Raw genomic sequence first — 23,302 nt, 5'->3', positions numbered from 1 at the left:
CTGCTTTTGTTTGCATTCAGGCTTATTGGACTGGAGATACTGTCTTCTGCTTCTATTTTCCAGCTGATTATCTGGTCAAGATAAACACATATTTCATACATTTTCAGAATATTCAAGATCTACTTTCAAACTCTGCATTTGCATCTTCACACAATGCAGATGCAACACTGAATATTAAACTTATGGGAAACAATCGTGCAAATGTACAGCCCAGAGAGGTTTTTGTGGCAAACACAATTGTTAGAGATACACTTAAAAATCACTGATATTCACACTGACTGCGTCATACAGACAAAAACATATATTTCATTTCTGAATAATACAGAAAAATTAAGTAATAGCTTGTTTGTATTGTAATTTACACTATGTAAAACTATAGAAAGCAACAGATCACACTACTCACAACTGTCACAAAGGGCAATACAACAATGTATTACAATGTCAGCGTCTACAAATGCAGATGTTTCAAATTCAGAGGTCTTTTCTGCATTTATGCTGCTTTTATTTGTGACCTTTGGCAAATAATATTTAATCCTTTAACATAATTTGTATTATACTTAAATATTCAAAGTTTCTGAAAGAAAGTCTACCAGGAATTTACAAAATTCGGCTTTTCATTCAACCAATACAAAGTTATTGGATTCAACTAATAATATATGTAGCAAAAAGAGTACGGCAATAAAAGTTCTAGTTTTAATAAACATCTACAAATAAAGATAGAAGAAAGAAATATTTTTACTTGTTTTAACTGTGGTAAAATGTGAAAAATGTATTGACACAGTTAAAGTGTCCAAAATTATTATTATTGATGAAAATGCAACTTTAATTAAGTCTAGGTCGTTGCTCAGGTTTGACAGCTAGTTCAGCAAAGTAGTTGCTAGTTATAATACAAGTTATGTGTTGCTATGGTAACTGTCAGCGATTTCATACCCTATAAACCAGTAACACCAGTTTAAATGCCCTGACGCTACTCCCAGCCGGATTCCTGTTACCCAGAATGCTTCACTCTGCTCCCTCTCCTGCCTGCGTGCCTCCGCTCCAACGCGTAAAAGAAGCAGAGATTAACTTTGCTTCGAACCCGACGCCCGTCCAGACGAACGCGCCTCTGCTCTGCGGTTCTTAACAAGTGTCGCCCGCCTGTTGACTGGAAAGAAAACCATTTCACAATGAACGCACTCGGCCGTGCATCCAGGGAGGCGACTGAGCCTGGATCCACTTTTCCAGTAATTCACACATTCACACATTCATAGTGACAACGGGCCGCTGTCAGCTGTCACCGACTATGGAGCCGTCGCACGAGAGGAGACGGGAGGCGAACGTCGGGCTCGGAGGCCCTGAACCCGCTGACCTCCGCTCGCATGCCTGTTTGATCGCTGTTAATCACCTTAAGCCTTCATTTCTCTATTGCTCAATGAGTTGTTGGCTCACGATGTCCGCGGGAGAAGCTCCATATTATGATAAGTAATCAGGCCCGGGGTTGTAATGTAGGACAGCCTATTATCTTTAGATCTGCATTGTCCGTGGCCTGTGGGTTCTCTCTCTCTCCTCGGTGGATGACCCTTTGTTGGACGGCAGTGCTGCATTAGTGTAATGACAGCCTCCGGCCTTGGTCACACGAAAGTAAAAAAAAAAAAAAAAAAAAACTCAAAACGCTGACTTGCATCTCAGAAGTTCTTCACTCTGAGGAATACAAAGGAGGGCGACTGCACGGGTGATTACACTGCAGATATGGGGGTGATTGATGTACGTGGACAGGAGCGTTGGGCCCTGAGGCGCAGGAAGCGGGATCACAAGTGTCTCTGCCGCTTCCTGCTTTAGACAATTGGCTCATTAGCGCGTAATAACTTTAAAAGTGGCGACGGCGCTTCGGTGGCCGCACTGCTAAGACACAAGCACACACTCGTATTCCTCCAGTCCTTTTTCCGCCTCATCTGCATACTCGCCCCAATCTGTGTCAAGGACAAAACTAGCAGCCGTACTTATAGGACAAAAATCAATACCCCCTAAAAGCCTTTCATTAGATACATATCCATTTGTGCGCGTGCAGCTGCCAGCGAAGCTGCGTCTGGAAAAGCTCCAGTGGCTTTTAAAAGCCAGCGTTGGGCTTCTCCTGGAGGAACGTGTGCGTCTGAACCTACGCGGGAGCTCCAAAGCTGCTGGACTTCATTATCGTCCGTGACAGAATTCACAGAGAGGAGCGCCGCTTTGGAACGGGACGCAGACCCGCCTGCTCAGCGGCCGCGCGCCGCTCCGCGTACTGTACGTGAACCACAAGCAGCACAGTCGCAAAGGTGTCATTGAAATTCATTTACGTCTGCGCCCCGTAATTGGTTTATGCACTTCAGTGGATTTGTATCATCGGAATCTGATGTTTCTGACATATAATTATTCACTGTAATGCTGCATAATATAATTCAGTTTATTTATATACTGCAGCTGCACGTCAGCAGCCACAAAAGTCATCTCAAGGCGCTTTGCAATGGGAGATCTAAAACCGCACACATCACAAGGTTCAACTAAATGAGTACAATATAAACACACAAGGAAATGGAAATATTAAGACAACATGCCTATGATTATGTTTTTACTATTTTAATGATGTATTTTGAATATAATGACTGATTAATTAGTTGGAAGTTATCAAATCAAACCCTTCAAAGCTTCTAGTGACACAAAATTTGGTTTCACACTTTCCCTTTGAGTGATGAAAAGTACTTCTGATCAAAATTTGAGTAAATGTACTCTTAATATATTACCTGCATTTAAATGATAGTTGCCAGTTGCTTAAAGCAAACTGCTTTTGTTTCAACTCATCACAGTAGTAAACGATATTACAATGATTAATATACATTTACTACTATATTAAGACTCATCAGGTCTCGGTCTCTCCTGCACCAGTAATTACAGCTTTTTAGCTGCGGGCCCAGTAAACGGATACAGCAGGAAGTTACGGAGGTCGATGGATTTAACAGTAGCGGCCAAGTGCTGGGAACCTTTGGCTGTTTTCCATCCGCTGTTTCAAATCTCAGTAACGTCTGATAGAACGCTGCTCGACAGGAACGGACAGATGTGAAGCGGAGGCGTGCTGACCTCGGCCTCCACCTTCATGAACTGCTGAGTGAATGAGCTCCTATTTAATCACCCTTCATACTCCCCATACCCACATCTCGCTGCAGAGCAGTTAGTTCCATTCGTCAGCTAACGAGCACCGTTTGCTGGCGACGTATTTTATATTGTGCTGACTTCTGACACATTTTTTCATCCGCTGCTCCTCTTCATGCCGGGATTTTAAAGTTAATGGAGTTGCCGAGTCCCACATTCGTCACCAGAAATTTCCCTAAGAGACAATGTTGTGTTATTCAGTATATGAAGTCATTAAATTCCCAGATGATCTTCTCAACACTTCCTGACATTTAAGTCTGGATGGGTTAGAATACTGTTTTTAGGTCAGAGTCACTTCCATATTTGACTGCTAAGACATTTCAAACTCAATGGATTTATCAATGGAAGGCTGCTGTGCAGCCGGTCAGATCTGGTTGATGAGCGGTTAACAAACAGCTTTTCCGCCGCTGTGTCAAGTCAGTAGTAATTTTATGCAAACGGCGAGTGCTTCCCTCAAGGCTTCTCAACAACAGAGCAGTTTTCAGTGAGCTGGATTCCTCTCCGCAGCCTGGAACGGAAAGCGCGGCAGAGACGCAGCGGAGGGAGAAAGGGGAACCCTGGCAGCGCCCGCCGCCGCGGCGCGAGGTGCGTGTCAATCAATGGATCCTGCAGCCGCTGTGTTTTCAGACGGCGCCGGCGCCAAACCCGCAGCAGCCTCCTTGGCCGGCTGCCACCTGCCACTTAGCAGACGGCTCCTGGAGCATCGGGGGGAGCGGGGCGGTGGAGGCGAGGCTGCTCTCGCAGCGGAGGCCCCGACCTGATGCTGCGGCGGCGATTCGGCGCTCCAGCTGCGACAGCCCATCAACCGGCTCACAAAGGCTTAGTTCTTTATCTTATTATGACTTAAAAAGGATCTGGATGCAGAAGCGTTACGTCTCCGCTCACTCCAGCTGCTGGATGTGACCAACGTTAAACAGGTGGGAGCAACAAGAATGAGCTAAAACTCCAGCGAGCTAAGAGTTTAGCGACAGCTCTCTGTGGGTTTGTCAGTTTCAGTGACCTTTGACGAGTACAAAGAATGACTCTCTATGAAGCTTTATAACAAACAGTGAGATGTAATTAATGTAATTATAGTCAAGACACAGAAATCGATGTTATGTCACGGCATCAACCCTGGAGCGACAGCGCAGCTCAGGGGACACGGCGTCAGGCAGATGTTATCATGAGCACAGAGCTGAACAGTGCTATAATAAAACAATGAGCAACGTGCCACTTGTCTGGAGACGTCTCAGCACCTTCACAGGCTCATCTGAACCTGCTCTTACCTTCATGCGTTAGTGGGTGCGGCCATTAAAACCCTTAAAGCTCTGCAGCAGCCAGACTGATTAAAGAGTTAAAGCACAGTTCCTGCTCCAATGTGGACCCTGTGATAGACTGGCGACCTGCGCCTGCCTTTCCTGCAGTGACAGCTGGGACCCTTAACAGGATAAGCAGTATAGATAACGGATGGATGAGTGAATAACATCAGTTCCACCACAGGAAGCAGGAAAACCCCAGGGCAAACTGGGAACGCCTTGGGGAGATCGCATGTCCTTTCTAAGCAGTAAATGCCTCAGGATCCCCCGAAAGCTGGAAGACGAGACGGAAGAGAAGGTCACTGGATAAACATGGGTCAAAGTCTGCCTCACATGAAAGAGTCAGAAAACAAATTAGCATTAACGCACTAAAATAAGATACTCGTGCTACATAGAACTCAGCATTCTCACTGATTTAGATTTCAGGGCAACAACACATATTCAGTTCACCATCACCTCTGTGGTTGTGAGAGACACTCCCACTCAGAAGAAAGCACTGCACCAAATGCGCCTCTCTTTAAATAACTGCACTGAAGTCCAGCTCCAGAATCAACCGATCGCTTGATAATGACTCCTGAATAAGACCAGAAGCACAAAGAAAATGCAGACATTTGGTTTATTGCGAAGAGTCAGAGACAAACAGAAATGGGCTAAATTGCACAGTTACCTTCCACAAGACACAGTGATGTAACAAGAGGAACTAATGCAGCTGGTGACTGTGACCATCACGCTGATATTTGTGTTCTGGTTACAGTTACATATTCAGGATTATGAGGAATAAAATAGCTCGACTAGAATAACTCAGACATGAGACAGGAGCCGTGAACAGATGCTGGAGCTTTGAGATCACTAAGATTCAAGCTGCAAAAAAAAAAAAAAAAACACAAACAGACCTACATTTTATACAATTTAAACAGAGTTGGAAAAAAGCACTCAGCTTCCAGTTGTATAGACACAATGGCTTTCATGGCTGCGTGGGTATTTGGATGCAGTGGACTGATTTCGTGCAGACAGAGGTCCCATCAGACTCATGAGGAGCTGCTCTGAGGCGGCTCCCTGCACCGCTGCAGACAGCTGTGGCTCTAAGTGCGCCTGAGATCCTTCAGGAAATGAAGCTGTTTAGGTTTATGGGCAGAATACAAACCCAGAAATATCCAACGTTCCATCAACCCACAAAAAACAAAAACTAACCACTGTGCCAACTCCAAGAGAAATGACCCGGTAAAGTCAGAGCCGGTGCCGTCCAGGAGCCGCCCCGCTGCTCTGAGGAACGGTGGCATCGTACGTTTTCATTTTAGTGTCAAGCAGCTGATGAGATGCAGAAAGAGGCTCCTCCATCAGCCGTAAGTCATCCGCAGCACCGGAGAAACACTGAGTGGCCTGTGACCAGCAGCAGCATCCGTTCTCATCTCTCTAAACACAATATCTCTGTCAGGGAAAAACTGATTTCTACACATTCTAACTCACCCGAAGATTTACACTCACCGGAGGAATTTACATAATATTGACAAAGAGCTGAAAGAATCAGACGAGAGTCAACATTATTCAGAGGTTTTGGTCACTCAGTGATGTCCTCGTTTTCCTCGATTTAATGCTTTTCAGTGCGATTTTGTTTTATTCAAAAGTTCTTTTTCCAAATTAGAATTGTTTCCTTCAAAATGATCAAGGACACCTCCTTTGCAGACGTCGGCAGTTGAAGCCGTCCAACTCTTCAGGAGACAAAGACAAAGCCCATGTTTTCAGGAGGGTCTCGCCACAGATGGGACCGGCTCGTTGGACCCGAGCTGCTCCCACGACGGGGTCAGAGACGATTCTGATTCAGATTTAGGAGCTTTGGGTCCTGTTGTCCTGCTACAATAAAAGGCAAACAAGCCCACATGCTGCCAAAAAGCCCTTAGTTGAGATTAAGTTTCCACTCTTCACTGAAATTTAGATGAGGGGACTGACAAAAACAGACAATAATAATATGCTAATGTGATTTTTTTCATAATGTAAAATAATAAAACCTGTGTTGTTTGTTCCCACTGGGAGTTAACGCAAGCATTGTGCTGGTTCAGTGGATAGTTTGACTCTTGAAAGCGTGTGTACATTTATTACTCTTGTATCCGTACGGTGCAGGTTCCTACTCACGCATTACAGCGGCTGTTGCAGTTACTCAGATTGTTAACTTTGTCCATTAGCCTTTGTTTGAAGGCTGCAAGGATCCTTATTCAAGGCACCCGTCAGGAGACGCGGCCAATTTAGAAAAGGGGCGAATTCAGCTCCGAGTCAGAATGAAGTTAAACGTCTCCTGCTTCTGATGCAGACGAGCTTAACCGGCCGTGATCCATATGCAGCGTGCGCCTGCAGCTAACCCGCTCTATTCACATGGAAATCCTCTTGTTTGTCTGACTTTTCAATGATGGTCAGGACATTTAAATTCCCGTAGCCGGCGTTGAGGTTTGTCCCTGTCAAGGTGAGACGCGGCAACAAAAACAAAGGGTGAAGCTCATCTTGCATCAGACTTAAATCTATTCAAAAACACAGGGAACATCGGCTTTGCCTTTTTTTGTGGGGTTTCGGCATCTGCTCTCCCGGTGCCTGTGGCGGCTTCGGGGGATGTCAGTGATCTTAGCCGCGGGCGAGACGCTGTTTGGCGACAGACAGCTCATCAAGGTGAGTGACGGGTGCTGGGGCGGGAACTCGTGCTTCGCTTTCCAGCCTTGGAGGTGAGAAGTTGCACACGGCAGCTTTAACACCAAATCTTTCAACTGCCTGTTTTTTTTTGGCTTTCCTGGACGAATCTCGCAGGGCTGTGACGTAGGAACAGCTGGGTTATAAGCAACAAAGGTCTCTGAAGCCGTCCCAACGTCTCACTGACGTCACAGATTCAGAGGTAAATGCTAGAAACCTGCACTGTTGCATTTGGAGCATTGACTTTATGTCCAAACGACATGAAGAAACGCGAACAGATGTTCCAGAGGCAGCAGGTTTAAGTGGGACCCAGACAAACATCCTTGCTCTACAGGACGTCTGCCTGCAAATTTCCATTTTCTGATTTTCACTGTGAAACCGGAGACCAGGCAATCAGGGAGATAATGTAATTGTGCAGTACAATATGCTCCATCAGCGCTGGGACAGAAACACGTTGATTCTCTTTCGGCTCCAGTGTCTTACTGCTCTGGATGAATGGCCGTTTTCCTTTGGTGGGATTCGGAGCGATGTTGAAGGAACAGCTTGAGTTAAGGTTCAGCCAAGTTCATATATCAGCGCACTGCTTCCATGTTCAAAGATACAAAGAACATGAAGAACAACACGTGTGATTTTTCATTTCCTGCGCCCACAAGGAGAAGAAAAAACACACTTCAAACGTAAATAGATCAGCCTCACAACAAACTCTTTCCAGTTTGAAGTTCTTAGAGACTTTAGGATTGTGCTCCTGACACTTCTACAGCTAAATCCAACCAGGATAAACAGCCTAGAGGAAAAGCTGGTCACAACTGTGTGTCGCTCATCTTCTGAGGAGTAAATCACATTTTTATTTATTGGTATTTCATACACGGACATTTTGTCTTTTTGTTCTGAACCCTGAACCTCAATGTCAACTTAAGAAAAAAACAAGCTGTACATACATCGATAGCAATTAGATTCAAACATACTGTATAGTAAAAATAAAAATGTTCTTTGGAACCATAATATTCTACTTAGAGGCTGCATCAAGGCTAAGTTATCATCAAATACTTTATTTCTCTAATTCTAAATGTTCGTAGTGTTATTTTAAAAGTTCTTACTGACAAAGTAGGAAGAAACCCTGAAGCTTAGAACAGGATCATTATGAGATGCAAAGACTTTGTAAGTACTTTGCAAAGTTTTGCTAAAGTGTGAGAATTGAATGTAATCCTAATCCATCAAGGAGAAATAATACAAAGAAAGATGAACGGCTTTGTATTTAATAAACTTCAGGTCTTCAGCCGACATGATCTGCAGAATATTTACCAAAAACACCAAAGGTGTCAACATGAGCTAAATCCTCACATTAATCCATCAGGATATTAAAGTTAACACATTTAGTTTGGTGATAATTAGCTGGTTAACATAATAAATAATTTCATTGAAACACACAGATTTAAATGAAACAAAAAAGGTGATTATGATTATGAAACAGCAATTTTTTTTAATCTGATGGTAAATTAATTCACACTCTCGTTAAACCCTCACCCTCACATTCAGACATTGGGAGTTATGCATGTGCATATGTGCATTATGTGCAGCTTTTTGTCAGCCACTTCCAAAATGTCACAGACAAACGGAGGGTTAAATTCTAGCGCGGCTGAAAAAAGGCGCGGACAGAAGAAGGAGACCACATAATGTGCTGCCAGCCGGCGGAGAGTGTTCTGATCACAACACGAATGCGATGCCTTGCGAACGCCTGCATTAAAGCCCACCAGCCCCACGTCACGCCCACGCGGGTGATTTCACTGATGTGGCTGATTAGAGCTCCTCAGGACCGCGTGGGCGGCTGCCGGCCGCGTTTGACTGACATCACCCCCCTCCCCTCCGCGAGCCGCTCTGTACCTGTTGGGGCCGGGACAGCGCATGACTGGTTGTTCAGGAAGTCATGACTGTGTGACGGCGGCAGGCTCTGAAGCGGAAGCAGCTGAGCGTCTTTAGTTAATAGTTACACACGTGGTTTGGTTAAACTGTGCAGCCCCGACTCTTTTTACTTATAGATTATAAATATCACAAAGGAGCTCCACCATCTTATGGAGGGCTGCAGTCCCTGAGGTATTTTACAGGATGTATGTACTGTATAAAAAGTCATTTTCCAATAAAAACCATTCACATCCTCACCCAAACAAAGTATTTCCTGCAGACCAGGTGCAGGGAGTTCAGACGATGAACCCACAGATCAGTCTTTATCACTGGTGTTACCAGACTGTGTCCAGGCATTTGACTTAGAGGACGCCGCTCAGTGCTCAGCTCCCTAAGACTTACTGGAAGAGTGGCTTTGATCCATGGTGTTGAAGAACAGGCACACTGCTGCCGTCAGCAGTAGGTGCATGGACTCGTACAGCAGCTTGGGAGAAAAGACGCTCCATATGAAGAGATGGTAGCGCAGAACAGTCACCAGCACGATGTAGGCAGCAGCCGGCACCGACCTGAGCAGGGCCAAACAGTAGCAGCCGTGGCCCACTGCAACCGGGCTCCTGCGGAGACGAGAGAGGGATTCATCAGAGGAGGCGAGCGCCGCGGACGGCGACGCTGCAAAGTTCCTCCGGAGTAACACACAAAGTTTACGGGTGAACCAAGGTCACCCGGCGCTGATTTATGTGTTCTGAGCGATACAGTGTGTGGCGACGCCGATTCAATAAAGCCGCAGAACATTTCTGATGACTCAGTGCGAAGGCCACGTTTTCACATTTACCTCATGCGTGTATCCAGGAGAAGAGGCCTGATCCAATTATCTTCATAATAATACAGCTCGCTGGGAAATTCTGATAAAGAAACTAACGACTTTAAAACCCGCGCGAAGGGAGGAAGCCAGGAGATACCGAGGCGAAATCAGACGCGCACCGACACAAACTGGTGTGCGTCTAATCACTGAAGCGCGTGGCGTAGGTTCGCAACAGAGAAACGGGCTGAGTCCCATGTGAGGGGGAGGAACCTCAAACCTTCTCCCAAGACGAGAGGGAGGCACGACGGTGCAGTAGGAGAGGAGGGAGGAAGGTCAGTTTGGAGGCAGGAATTGAATCAAATGGCCAATTTACTCACACATTGTTACAAAGATACACATGAGGCAAAATTTAGCATAGAACATATCTAACAGTGGCCAATAATCAAGTACGGTACAGTGTATGTTTCTTTTGATGGAGTGGGCAATAGACAACCATCCCCTGACAAAGCTAACATTAGCTTGACCCAATATGCAAGAAAATGCTCTTTAAAGATAAAATAATACAACAGTTACATATGTAGATGTTGAATGTAAATAAAAGTCCTACATCATCTAGGAATGAGAAGTGGGAATATTCTGGTCTGGGCTGCACGACGGCCAGTAAATGAGACGGAGAAACATGACAAGTCTACCTGCAGGGTCTAAATAGAAAAAAGTCCTGCAGTCAGTCATGACAGTGAACAGGGCCTGGCTTCTGCAGCAGGACAATAATCTGGAGCGGACCCTCAAAATCGATCACGAAGAAACTAACAGCTGGAACGGCCCACGCAGTCCACAGACCTGAACGGCATTGAGCAGCATCTGTGGGAGGCTCCGACACGCTGCGTGGCCAGAAATATCTTTACATAAAATGGATTTTGTCAACACGATTGTTTGAAATCTAAATTTAATTAGCTTCCGTGTCTACTTCAACTATAGCTGAACACGCTCCACATGGATTTACAGCTACTGGTGCCACTGCATCACAATGTAGGTGACTGCCCTCAAAACAAAGTAAGGACAGAGTCTGAAGCCAAACCTGGATCTACCTCATCAGGCCTGATGCTAATGTAGGTAAAGGCAGCAGGAGCTAAGCAAAATAGCAGTAGGTTAGTAGCCACTAGTCTGTCTGAAGCAACATAAAGGTGATCTCTCAGTGTCCTGCCTCTAAAAGCTTATGGGGCGTTCATGTGCAGCCTCTCATGAGGGGGAGTTACTTGGTAAACACTCGGTCTTTGTGAAATCCCTTCCGCTGATTAATTCTCCCGGAGGAGAAAATAAACGGCATCTTTGACATTTTCTCTAAATCACACTTTTATAAGTTAATGAAGCCATAGAGAGGCCTGGCTCAACTTAAGCCTGGTGACATTTATCCAAAGTTATTCTTAGTTTCTTTTTGCTGTTGTAAATGTGCAACTGGGAGGATAAATGAAACTAAAAACCATGGTGAGTTTGTTGGGAAACTCTTAAATCTGCTGTATTTTAGGAAATCGTCACACTTCTGAGCTCACAGCCTGTCACCATCCCAACCCACAACTCTCTGAGTAGGTGATTTCAAAGAGCCAAAGCAGTTTCTGGGAAATGGGAAAGACTCTATGACATGAAGGTGCATTCAGAAGCCTGTGGTTTAGGCAAAATTTGCATCTAGCAGCAGTTTTAATGACGATACTCGAGTTGTGATGTGCATCTGCAGACGTCAGATTTAAAGGGCCACAGTGATAATGTGAACTAAAACAATAAGGACTACAGCATCTCCTCAAATTACCATGTTTCTTTAAATAGAGGTAGACAGTGTCCAGGGAGACCCGTTGATCAGCTATCGATCTAAACCCATTTCCAGTACTTTCCTTGGGGCCGAGCTGCTGATGGTGCAGAGTGAATTTTAAATGAGTTAACCGTGCTCTGTATGAGTTCCATTTGACTCTGAGTGCTTATTAGACCTAGGGTTACTGTGGAAAGCTTCATGACATGAATGATGTCAGCACAGGATGTCGGTCATGTCTCCCTGGTGCTTAATACTGTATGTCAGGCTGGAGTCACAGCAGTGGCCTCTAGAGGCTGTGATTCTCATTACAGGCAAATGATTTGGCTGCGCAGAGAGTAAAACAGCAGTCACTGAGCTATTTGTGGACAGATCAATCAAGACGTCAGTCTTAAGACGATGTAACGCCTGCAGAGGTGCAATATTGCTCTTCCGCGCTACTCTACAATATGTAAGATCTTATCGTGCTGCCTCCACTGTCTTTGTGTGTGTGTAATTTATAAATCTCATACTGTTACTTGCTTAGGAAATGCAGTTATTGGAGGTTAATATAATAGGTCACGACTGCTGAGGAAAATTACAACATATCTGTGTAAAGAGAGAAATTGGGATGAAGAGGGTGAAGATTTCATGATTGCATGATTGTAAATAGAAGGTATAAATCATTAACTGGACCAAAGCGCTCACTGTTGCATATCATAACAGCACTTGACTCAATGGAATTAGACATTATTAGGAATTTAGTGTATTTTGTAATGAACACAAAAAGCATTTGTCGCATAAAGGTGCGACTCTATGGCTGCAACCAGAAATACCCCCACATTTCTCTTAGTGGCATTTAAACAACAGATGCGGGTTAAACAAATCCCTTGAACACGAACGCCAACCTCTGTCTACATTAAAAGAGCATTTTAGCTTTGGCTCTTTGAGCAGGGCAGCTGTTGCCTAGTCACAGACCTCATCACTCAGCGGTGTGCAGAACCTCATGCTGAGGAAGCTGAAGTTATCGGCTGCGCACACACACACACACACACACACACACACACACACACACACACACACACACACACACACACACACACACACACACACACACACACACACACACACACACACACACAAAACTGGCCTCTCTCCAGTGGAGGTCTTGTGCAGGTTAAGCTGTGTGCATGCATGTCTCACAGTCTTAAAGCTTGGCGTCCACGATTAAACCAATTACCAGAAAACTGGGGTGCATCTGATAATTGAGTTAGTGACTGAGCCCTCTAAGGCTGGCTCCTACCTGTCTCTCTCTGAGCTGAGGTAGCAGACGAGGTGGCACGCCCAGAGCAGCGGCCCCGCGTAGGTGCTGAGGGCCGTGAGGAAGATGGCAGGCGCCTCCACGTAGCTTTCCAGTCCGACGAAGCCCACTGAAATGTCAACGGTGGCGATGTTGTTGGAATTGCCCTGCAGGAGCACAGAAATATACTTTAGCATAGACCGAGGGTTCAGGAATAGCGTGGCCCGTACGCAGACGGAAATAAGCACACGGAGGTCTGTGGGAGAAGCTCTGTAAGCATTTCAGAGCTTGCTTTATCATCATTACACCGAGCTTTTGGCGACTTCCCAGCGGCCCAGTTGTTTGTGTTTTCTAGTTAGTGACCACACACACACACACACACACACACACACACACACACACACACACACACACACACACACACACACACACACACACACACACACACACACACACACACACACACACACACACTCGTTAAGCCACTCAGGTTATGGTGTATGTGTGCGCATGTATACGTGCATTTTGTTCTTTAAAACACAGCATATTTCAGGACTTATTTAATTTCGCAGCCCGGTGCCAGCATCTCTGGAACAAGTCGAAGACGCCGGCAGTTAACTTAAAGTATTAAACTTTTCTAACCTTGTTTTCAACTTTTTTTTTCATTATTCACAAGAGCCAAAGAGCAAAAAGCCAAAACTTATTTCTTATTTTATCTCAAGCTTTAGAATATTTTAGCAGTGCAGTGCAATCAGAGTTTATAGTCATAATATAAAAGCAAGAATTCGATGTTAAAATGAACAAATGTAATAAAAAAAAAAACATTGCCGTTAAAACTCCTTAACATACGGTAATTTACTGTTTAAGAGCATCTTAACTTTCATTATACAACACCCTCAGACAAATCACCTGTATCCTGTTCATGTGTCTGACATGCAGCCTGCGGAAAAATCAATCAACCTGAGGCACTGAACAGGACCACGGAGATTCAGCTCACATCTTCTCCTACAAAGCTTCAAATGCCTCATTAGCCGTATTTGATTCTGTTGGTGTTTTTTCCACAGTAACTATTCAATTTCCCCGTGCACGTAACAAGTCATAAAACCATTCAAAATTCATTGTGATTCTTGGAGTGTTTAATGAATGTTCCACCCTATGCGAGCAAACACACACTGGAAGGAAAATCACACAATACGCTGAAATAGGCAGAAGGTGAAGACCAAGAGTGGCTTTTTTTGTTAAATCTGAAAGCAACACAGATCTATAAGCAGCAACGCATCAAGTAATGGTTCATTTCCCTTCTGTGCGCACATCTCTGATCACAGAGGAAGGGAAAATTAACAGCTGGCTCCCGTTTAAGCAGATAGGGAGTATCAGTGAGCAGGTTGGAGGCTGTACGCAGGCATTCTCCTGTGCAGGAAACACGCTGTGATCTTTCAACCAGCATTCTGCACCATGGACAAATATCCCAACAATGTTTATGTATGAATTTCAGACAAAATTGACTGTCATGACAGTTGTCAAGGAGCTGAACTGGCCTCATAGGGCTCCAAGCTACAGAACAGTGGATGGATTCATACTCATCTCAATTTTGGAGAAAGTCACAGAGGAAATAAACACGGGTCAGTTCTTCACCGTGGCCATGATTGACAGACGTCACAACACTCAGAGTGGGACTGGGTGGGTGAAAACCACCTCGTGCAGTGACTTGAGTTTTTTGCAAGTCATATTTGATGAATTGAATGTGACTTTCAGTTCCAGGCTTTACAACATGCCTGTGATGATCCATTTTCTACAGACGGCTGCTAAGCTGCTACTTCAAATCACAATCGCCACAGCTGATGTGGCAATATTTGAAAAAACGGTCTCATTTCTGTAGAATGAACATTTTCTTGCTGCATCACTGACCATCTGTTTCAGAGAAAGAACGTTCCACATGTCCATCACTCCGAGTGATCGGACAGTGGAACGCGCGCGGCCAAGCCGCTCGCCGACATCTTCCTGTGAGACAGTTAATTCGCTGTGTGACACAACTGAGCTTTCTTTGTGACACTAGCAATGCCTCTGCAGCTGAGGTTATCTGGAATATTTCCCATAATCCTCTCGAGCTTTTGTGTGTTTGGCTGCCAAAAGAACAAGGGCATTCTGAAAACAACAACAATCTACTGCCAATTGTTTATGGTGAAGCCTCTGAAACAAAACAACTGTCAAGGCGAAGACAGCGGTGCTTGAAACTATATGAGCCCGCTTCTTTTTTATGACCCAGTGTGCTCTAAAATCAGAATATTCAAAAAGGAAAACAGCTAAATAGCCAAAATCAAAAATACATTTCTTTGTTCAATATTACCTAAAACTAACATCTGGCAAATGTATCTGACTATAAATTAATTTCTATCAATTCATGATACAGTAAATGACAATCAGATGCAAGTCTCATAGGCCAACTTTAAGTTGAGTTAATATGATAATATGACTTGATCATCGGTTCACCTCCAGGACAACTGAGTGAACGGCGGAACCACTACCATGTCCCTTGCTGATGGGATAGAAGGCTGCTGGAGGCAGGAGGAGGGACCTGACTGGACTAGTATTATGATTGCTCACCTGCCTCTGATCCAGGGAAACCTTTCATTATTAATGGAGCTATGCCTTCTGAATTACACAAGCAAATTCTGCTCAGGGAGTTGTGTCTGCCTCCATGTGTGGTCCTGCGCTGGCCTGGCGACTTGTCCAGGGTGGACCCGGCCTCTTGACCAACTGACAGCTGGTACAGGCTCCAGCAGAGCGCAACCCTTGGGTTCATACTGCACACTTTTATCACATGACTATTTTCTGCTAAATGCCACAGTAATAACTAGCGACTCTAATCAATTTGCAACGTAGAGCTCCCTGATCAGCTGTAACTGTACGCGCTGATTAAGCTTTAATTCAGCACAAGTTTAATTGTTCAGAATGAGCCAGGGTTTTGGTTCGGAGCAGTGAATTTAAATCACACGTAGCTGCTTTACAGATCCATTATGCTTACAGCTTTACTGAGAACGTGACTACTCCAAAGTCTGTAATTACATGCCTGGGCGCCTGGACTGAAAATTGTCTAGTGGCGGCGTATTCCCGAACCCATCACCGTATTAATGACCCAAGGGTGATGAGGGTTATTAAATTCTTAGCGATGTGGAAGTTCAGTGTTGACAACAATACAGCGCTGATAAGCAAACATATCTGTCCTGACTGGAGGTGAAGTCAAATGCCAAGTGCCATATCTGCATTTAGGGAACATTCATACGGTAGCTCCCGGCACAACCACATAAAAGACCCGGTCTGGTTGGCCTTTATGCCAGTGCTGATGAAGGCAGTGCAATTTATAACCCATCGCCTCTACAGTTCACATGTTATCAGCGTTGATAGCATTCTTACTTGTTGCTACACTCAGTGTCAATATGTTAAATTGGACGTCTCCTTTAATCAGAGAACAACGGCTCCGATTCACAGGACTCCCTTTTGTAAATATGGACGGTGGTGATTCTGGCTCCAAGCCACAGTCTCACACCTGCGATCTTTTGGGGTTGGCTTCTGGAGCTTAGCAATTTGTGTAATAGCTGGAATGAAACTACTGGGTAAGCATGATGGTTTGTACCACTATTAGGCCCAGTGATGGGCTGACGACCTGTCCAGGGGGCAACCTGCCTCTCACCAAATAAATCCAAGACTTGGGGAGAAGCAGTTCAGATGATGGATGGATGTGGTACAATTAAAGTAATGTGATGAGTTTCATGAGCAGAACGGTCTTACTGTATCTGCTTGATTAGGGTGATAGCATGTTATGGTTTCTCCCAACATAACTTTTTTAAATACAGTATGCCCATAGTTTTTCTTTAGATACAGTATATATGAGTTAAAGAACAAATGTATTGAATTTCAGTCTTTCCTACCAAGTTTAATATATTCCTAAGTGCTTTGATAGTTAACAATGATATCAGCTTTGTTGCTTACCTGAAAGAAAAAGAAGGCCTGACCGAACCAGTAGTGCATGATGGTAGTCTGGGCTGCATCATACTGTAGTTTCTCCCAAATAAACTGAACCATGAGAGTCTGGATCAACAAGCAGCAGCATAGTATCGGCAGGTTGTGAGGGCGAAACAACAACGCAACCAACAGAACCAAGCCGCTGTATATCTCCCACAATCCCCTGCTCTTCAGTTTGGCATCTGCTGTGATGATCTGGGAGCGCAGCAGGTCCTTGGAGCCCGTGAAGAGGATGCCCAACACGAAGACGTAAACAAAGCGTGCCTCCACTGTTCCCCTAAATGAGAAAGATTACACACTGTGTCATTCCAGCATTCGCAGCATTGATTTTTCTCACAGAACTTCTCAATCAATATTTTAGTAATTGTAGTAAGTGACACTGAGTTGTGGATTGTGGTGCACTCGCTGCCCACGTCCATATGCAGCATTTATCAAATGAATATCCACAGAAAGGTTATGGAACATGAGGGGAATTATTTAATTTAGGCTGTACTGTATAACAAATAAAACAAGAACGATGCTTCCTATTCTAAAGTGACAACAACAGCTGAGGACAATGTTAGACACTGTTGCTCAACTGGCGAAGAAGGCAATGAATCAAAGGAGGTTAGTGCCGTTGTATAAGTCAGATCTACAGCCTAAAGCAGTGGACCTGAAAACTAGAAAGGCAGTGGCGTTTTAACCAATGACATCTATCCTGCATTCTGTAGCATGGAAAGACAGTTTAACACTATATATAAAGCACTTCGTGGCTGCTACTGTAGAGCCACATAATACTTACGTTCTTATTAATTGAGGAAAATAAAAAGGAGTTTTCAGCGCTGTAGCCGGGCTCACTAAGGGTCATAGTTGTGCTGAGCCTACTGTAGCATCCCTCTCATCAGCAATGACTTCATGAACTTTACAAATACATTTATTTATAAATCAACCTGAAGAAATTAATCTGAGCCTGCCAACAAACCTTCAGACTCAGAGCTGTGTGTCTCCAGTGTTCAGTAGTTGTCCAACCAGCCTGCCTGTGTTCTGTTGCTGCATGTTGTTGCTGTCGTCCGTGTTCTTTTTTTCTCTTCTCTAATCCCCTCACCATAACCGGTTGAGGCAGATGACTGCCCACACTGAGCCTGGTTCTGCTGGAGGTTTCTTCCTGTATAAAGCTTCTAAAAGCTTCTAAAGTCAATGTGTGGGAAACTGCCATTTTTGTGAAAAAAATACACTTTTTGATAAATGGAGTATCCTAAATAATAAGAGAAATATGATAGACGTATGTCATATTAGAACTAACGTCCAATTGTCCAGTTAGTAACAAGATGCTTAATGTGAAAAAAGTTAAATGCTAAGGTATATAAATAACACCAAAAGTCACTTTATCCAGCTTCACCAGTGTATCAGAATTGGTCTCATGAAGTCAAAACATGTGTTGAGGATTGACCTCTTCAAGGAAGAGAACAGTTTAAAATAGGAAAGTGCCAGTGGAAGGAGAGCAGATTTGATTATATCAAAAGGTACGAAAAACAGATATTAAAATCCAAGTGGGTGGGAAATCTAGAGGAATGATTTTATGGAGGCGATTTTCAAGGCTTGACACATCAACTGGCTCAAAATGAATGAACAAAAGGAGCAGCCTCGGGAGAGATATAGATTTTCAGATGATGTGGGAGAAATTTGTAGCCTGATCTCTTTGGTAGAACTCAAAGTCCCTTACTCACTCTTTACATTTTACTGTGGCGATTTCAGGGAATTCAATGAGGCAAGGCCTGAGCACTGCTAAGTCAGCCGTCTGAAATAAAACCTCCAGTTACAAGTGGCAATCTGCTATGAAAGCCACTCCTTACTTAATGCATACATATCTGCTGAAACGCAGTACTGATATGAAAGACAGTCCATGACCTCCAGTCTAACACACCATTTCAAACCATTTGTTCTAATAGGTTTTCAAAGTTCACAGCTTTAATTAATTTCATATCCGTCTCCTGTTGCACATACCTTATACTCCTGTAACTCATAACCAATCTTTCATTGAGTATGCAATGTGTCAGTGGAACATTAATAATTAAAGGTGTGAGACTGGGAGACAGAACAAATCGCCTGAGGAAAGCAGACTTCCTCACACCCGTCGCACAGTCTGCATAATTTGAGAAACACTGTTTGAAACACTTTAGGGTCATGTGACATTTTATTACAATTCGTCTTTAGGAGTGACTCATCGCTGGTTGTAAATAGCAGATAATATTAGGTAATATTAGGCATATGTAAGAAGAGTTAGACGCGACTCCTGAAGGTCAAGCAAGGATTCATAACCGCAGCTCTGGAATGTAAAAACTTTCACAAGTTTAATTTCTGGGATGCTGCTCTCACCAAATTTAAAATGTCAAAAGTGTGTGGCTATATTCTTCCCATGGTCACAAAGCTCCCACTTCTCAAAGTCTGCTGCCAGCTGCTGCACCTCCATAAAACGCTGAAGTTGCTCTCCTGAGTTACTGTACATAATGTATGTAACTGTGCTCCACTTACAGAATAGCAGCTTAATGGAGTGAGAGGTCTGTAATATTGTCCAAGTCTACTCTCCACAAAACAAAGCATAACATCACTACTGTAAAAAGTATCACCATCCACCTGCATCTCAAATAGAGTCTCAGAACGATGACCGAGCTGAGTCACCGCTTTTATGTTTGACAAAATCAAATGCTCTGTACACACAATCACTCTCTGTAAACAAACCACTGCTGAAAGCCAAAGTTTTGTGTGTTATGAATAACAAGATGTCACAAACTCGGTGCTTTGAACAATATGACCGATAATGAGCAATATGACTGATTACAGGATAAGCGGTCGACTGTACCTCCGACAAGGTGAGCAAGGCCAATAGAGGAGTGAGGGAGATGGAAGTCTGGGCTGTATATGTCAGCTTGGGTGAAAACATCAACGTGGGCGGACGACGAGTGGGCAGGAGCTTTAAGTCAAAATTAAACTGCCTTTGTGGTTAGAAAGCATTTCACTGTTGTGTATAACTCTCTGATGGGCTAAATGTTTGCCTTCATTCAGAGAAGGTAAATGCATTTAGAATGTGAGCGAAAGATATTAGACCATCACAAGCAGAGATCAGTCTTGTTGACGTTGTTCCTTGTGGACCTTAACACTTTAGACAACAGGATGTCTTCTGTTTAATGGTTAGAAGAACGTATGGTACAGAAATCGCTGTCGGCAACATTTAGCACAACTTCAAATGTAGGTAAGACCTATAATGTATGCCCTGTGGTGAATGACACTAAGTCTGGGTCTAAAGTCTGAAGCCTCTACAAGGTTAAGCCCATTCTCCTTCGAAAGGCTTACACCACAAAAATCATTTTACCCACCATCAATAATTTATATGCTCAAAAAGTCCCAAATTGAAGCTTTAAAGGAAAAGTGCTTTCGATTATGAAGGCAATTACATGTCGTCTAATTTCCATTTCAGACATTCAGCAGTGGCTGGTGCAGAAGAACTTAAACATTTCCCTAAACCTACAGGACATTTTAGAACATTGCCCTTTGATAATATTTGCTCAAAAATAAGAAATTAGCCCTAATTAGAGAAACGCAAACAAACACACAGCTGCAGTGTGTAGAGAGATCAAAAGATAAGTCGTGGAATTGTTCTGCATAATAGATAGAGGGGAAATAATGAGCATTAGGAGCTAATGACGTTTAGAGAGGCGGTGGATATTCGAGCAGGTTACAGCCTGAGGACATGGAGGCTTTTAATTGTGTTCTCGACAAACAAGTGGAAATTAACCCAGGCATTAAGAACACAATGTTGTTGTTTCCAATGTCTGTCTAAGAAACTGATCAGTGACAGAATCATTCCCAAAACCTGTTTGAATGAATGCCTCGTAATACAGAAACCTTCAAACAATGCACACATTGAGAAAACCCTAGGAGAACGAGAAGCTGCTTTCTTTTCTGTGGAATGTGATCACACCGTAAAAAAAAGGCGTCACTTTAGCAGCTGGATAGAGACAAAGCTGCACAAGTACTACAGGATAATAGCTGACCCTGGAGGAGTTGAGCGAGTATGGAACATGTATTATTAATCAGGGTGTTTTATGGAAACTTGTTCTAAGAGAGGAAAAGGAGCAGAGTAATGTGCGCCATACAGCGCTATTCTTTATTCACAAGTCCCCTAACACTATGGCAGGGATTGTATTCATCATTATTTCATGCAGGAGAAAAATCCCGGCCTGGATCTGATCTCATGTGGGGATGGTGGCGGGTTTGAGCTGCCAGGTTAACTTGTTAACTAGTGCACACGGTGGAAGAGATGAGAGAGTTACACACTAATCTTTGTCTAATCTTTCCGTCCAAACAGGATTGTGCCACACACCTACTGTAACGTGGCTGTTACCACGGAGCCAACGCCACGGAGGAAGATGGTCGATTTACATACTTCTCATCCCAAACCTGTACAGTATATTTAAATCTGAACGACAGCGGGACTAATCCACATCAGCCTGAAACAATAAACATTCTCTCATACACAGAGGCGAACTAAACGCTGAAAGGCATCTTGTTTGCTTTGACATTTTCAAGGCAGCGAGCGCGAGCTTTTCTCCGTGTCTGAGCAATAAAAAGCTATTTGTTTATGTCATTTCCCCAATCGCAGAGGCTGCGGGTATTTTTAGAATCTCCTGATTATAGTATGTCGCGCAGCACTTCCTCCACAATCAAACATCTAAATGAGATGCCGTTGCCCCCCATCAGATTCCTCAAAATATCCAGCCCTTATTTAACCCGGACTGCTTGTCAACAGCGGCAAGGCACCGAATTTAACTGCAACATGTCCCTGCCCTCTTGTTTTCTGCTCCCCTGAGGCGTGGTGGGTTGTTGTACACGTAAACAGTAGAGTGGTTTTCCGTCAGAGAGCAAGCAAACATCCAACTGAAGCAGCATCTATGAAGCACTATACATGTAGGTACGTATGTAGGGGCTGGCGGTTGGAGGTTCGACTCCCGATTCCTCCCATTTGTAGCCACTTGGCAGAGACAAACCCCTTATCTGCTTAAAATGCAGCTCATCAACTTCAAGAAAATTAAAAGGTATCAGGTATTTCTGGTGACAGTCTTAGAAGAGGTAGTTTTTGGTCTAATTACACCGCAGCCAGTAATCAGCCCTCTGTCAGATGTAAAATTATGATCTGGTTTTGAGGGGCTCTAAAAGTCCTCTATTTGTCCTTTGGCAGACACTAGTTAAGACCACCGAGCAAAGGCAGAGATCACAGCGAGTGCAGTCCTACTCCAGAATAATAAGTACGACGAGGCCAAAGTTGTCATGATAATAGTGTTTAGCTGTGCAGAGCACATTTATCTTACAGAACAATGCTAAAAGTGCATTTTGGTATTTCTAGCAACATTTCCTTTGAAGACTACTTGTGGAATTGTAAACTCTAAAAGGAGCATCATCTCCAGATTACATGGCTGGTCATAGAGCAAAGCAAAAAGCTCTGGACTAGAATTTAATAATTAAACTTTACATGATTATTTACATATAATAAAAATCAACTGCCCAATTTCAGAATAATCTAATTATCTTATATTAAATTTTAGAAACTATCAATATTATACTGTATATAGTCATGGGAACTAATTTCAAATCAAATAGCTTCCTACCATAATTGATGAAGTAATTTAATATAAGATAGTTCTGTTTTGGAGATTATACAGTATGCGCTGCTGTTACTGGTTTAAACTGGAATAATGTTATGTCACCAGTTGTATGTGAAATAAAAATCGCTTATTGTGTTTTACATTATCAATAACACTGATATGTCACAGATACTAATATAACATTACATCATACTGGTTCTAAATTATTAACAGCCCAGAGAACATGGTGAGCACAGGGATAAGAGTCTTTTGAAAAATCAGCTGTTCAACAGGTAAACAGAAAATCAGTGCTTTCAGCTGCTGTCCCTGTAGTTTCCCATCTGCTGCCAGAACGTTTTAGAGACAGCTCGCTACTTAGGCTAATGGCAAAACTGAAGTTGTTTGTACTGTTTAGCCTAATTAGTCACTCGTCTTACATTTGGCAGACTGTTGTGACATTAGCTCCCATCCAAACTCACCCCTAGCAGCTCTACCTGGCCAGCAATGAATCCACATTAGCAAGTTAGCGAAAGAGCAACAGAGGTTTGACGCTTGATGGCTGATTTGTTTTCGCGTTATTTCCATTGCTTTTGAATTTCTTTCAAGAACATAAACAAATTATTAAGGATAAAAAATACTTGTGTGATGTATACAAAATGTATGTTTCTACAGTATACTTCCCTCAGCACAACATACAGTGTACTGCTACATTAGAAAGTACAGTATGAATGGTTTTTGCATTTGGACATT

At 43.5% G+C, this 23,302-nt stretch overlaps 1 protein-coding gene across 1 annotated transcript in view; it reads right to left on the bottom strand.

The window, feature by feature from the left end:
* Positions 1-5,055: 5,055 nt before the first annotated feature.
* pigg (phosphatidylinositol glycan anchor biosynthesis class G) overlaps positions 5,056-23,302 on the bottom strand; it is a 48,472-nt gene continuing 30,225 nt past the window's right edge. Inside the window, exons 11-13 of the mRNA XM_029165259.3 lie at positions 16,902-17,211; positions 12,915-13,078; positions 5,056-9,643 (exon numbers count right to left, since the gene is read on the bottom strand). Of these exons, the coding sequence (XP_029021092.1) occupies positions 9,421-9,643; positions 12,915-13,078; positions 16,902-17,211 (697 nt within the window). The 3' untranslated portion in view covers positions 5,056-9,420. The remainder of the gene's footprint in view (positions 9,644-12,914; positions 13,079-16,901; positions 17,212-23,302) is intronic.

The sequence above is a fragment of the Betta splendens genome, chromosome 10 (genome assembly GCF_900634795.4).
Source record: "Betta splendens chromosome 10, fBetSpl5.4, whole genome shotgun sequence".
NCBI lineage: Eukaryota > Metazoa > Chordata > Actinopteri > Anabantiformes > Osphronemidae > Betta > Betta splendens.
The sequence above is the reverse complement of the archived record's forward strand: the minus strand, read 5'-3'. Positions and strand labels throughout refer to the sequence as shown.